The sequence below is a fragment of the Eimeria mitis genome, genomic scaffold, assembly GCF_000499745.2.
Source record: "Eimeria mitis Houghton genomic scaffold, Emh_scaff1821, whole genome shotgun sequence".
NCBI classification, from domain to species: Eukaryota; Apicomplexa; class Conoidasida; order Eucoccidiorida; family Eimeriidae; genus Eimeria; species Eimeria mitis.
This window is the reverse complement of record NW_013570142.1, coordinates 5,745-7,286: the sequence shown is the minus strand read 5'-3', so window position 1 is coordinate 7,286 and position 1,542 is coordinate 5,745. Positions and strand designations below refer to the sequence as shown.

General features: G+C 35.3%; 1 protein-coding gene across 1 annotated transcript in view; it reads left to right on the top strand.

Annotated features, from left to right (window-relative positions):
• EMH_0044090 (uncharacterized protein) overlaps nt 1-213 on the top strand; it is a gene marked incomplete at both ends in the record, with an annotated part of 1,076 nt that extends 863 nt beyond the window's left edge. Inside the window, one exon of the mRNA XM_013495922.1 lies at nt 79-213. Coding sequence (XP_013351376.1) covers nt 79-213 — 135 coding nt within the window. The remainder of the gene's footprint in view (nt 1-78) is intronic.
• Nucleotides 214-1,542: the final 1,329 nt, after the last annotated feature.

Here is a 1,542-nt window from a genome sequence, read left to right as displayed (position 1 = left end):
TTTATTGTAATGATAAATAATTACATTATAATTATCAATAAACAGCAAACTTGAATTTTTTTTTTTTTTTTATTTCAGCTTCAAGTCCATTTGAACGTCGGCAGCTCCGCCTCCTCCGTCACGAAGTATTCTCTCATCGGATTTCTTTGGGCGTCTACAAAAGCCCCCGAAAGCCACGACAACGCCGTGAAGCAAAATATCCTTTCAGCGTAAGAAACTGAATCCTTGGGGGCATAAGCAAGCAAAGCCCTGTAAAGAACAAATAGAGAGAGAAACGCATATAGAACGAACAAATTACAACAAGAATAACACCGATAATAATTATTATAATTATAATGCAACTATATAAGAAGAAAAGGCAAGAGATACACCGGCATTCTGCTGACGCGGATACTCATCATCTTTGTATTCCTTTTTCTTCCTTCATAGCATTTTGATTTTTTTATAAAATTTGAATTTGTTAAATTTACATTCATCTCCTGTCATTTTACTTTAACAAGTTTAATTTATTTAATTTATTTATTTAATTAATTTATTTATTTATCTCACCACTCAGGCGAATTCGATCGCAAGTCCACACGAAAAATAAACAAAGAGGGGCCCCCCAACTCCTTAGCTAATTTCAAAAGGCGTTGCATGCGCTCGCGTCTGCTGCAGCCATCAAAGGCAACGGAATTCTTCAGAGATATAACGCCTGAGTTGATATGCAAAAACACAAACAGAAACAAATATATAAATACACACACACAAACACACACACAGCCACACATCCATGCATGCATGCATGTGTGCATGCATGTTGTGATTATATTCGCGAGGAAGTAATATATCAGATATAAGATTTCTTTTTTTTTTTTTTTTGGTTTTATAAGGAAAAGGGGATGATTGAGGGCTTGGGGTTTTCTATACACACTGCAGTGTACGTACAGGTGTCTGGGTCAACTGCGAGCTGAATGAGGCTTTCTTTGCTTTTTTTCTGATTCACTTCATTTATTAAACTTTGAGCGGTTTTATCTATTGTAAAAACAGAAGAAGATGAATTCCTTCTTGCTGCTGCTGCTGCTGGCTCTGTAGCCACCCCCCCCTCTCCTAGCTGCATCGTTGCCTCGGGGGAGGAGGCAGAAGAAAGCATGAAAATAAATAAATAAATGAATATTTATTTTATTATTTAGATTTAATTCATATAAGAAAGAAGAAATACACGAAATTTATGTATGCTGCTGCTAACGCGGTGCAGCAGCAGAAAAAGTTGAGTCCGTCTCAGCCTGTTTTCGTTGTTGTCTGCATGCAACTGATTGATTTGTTTCAAATAAATAATAAATAATTCATTTTATTTAAATAATATTATTTAAAAAAAACAACAGATCAGCATTAATTGCTTCATGTGCAGTGGCTGGCGTCTTTGGGGCTGAGCAGCGGTCCGGCGGTCTACCTCCACCATACGAGTAAAAAGAAAGTAAATAAAATAAATAAACAAACATATTCTAAATATTTTTTTAATTATATTTCAAAGAATAAATAAATAAAAAAGCGAATAGCAAC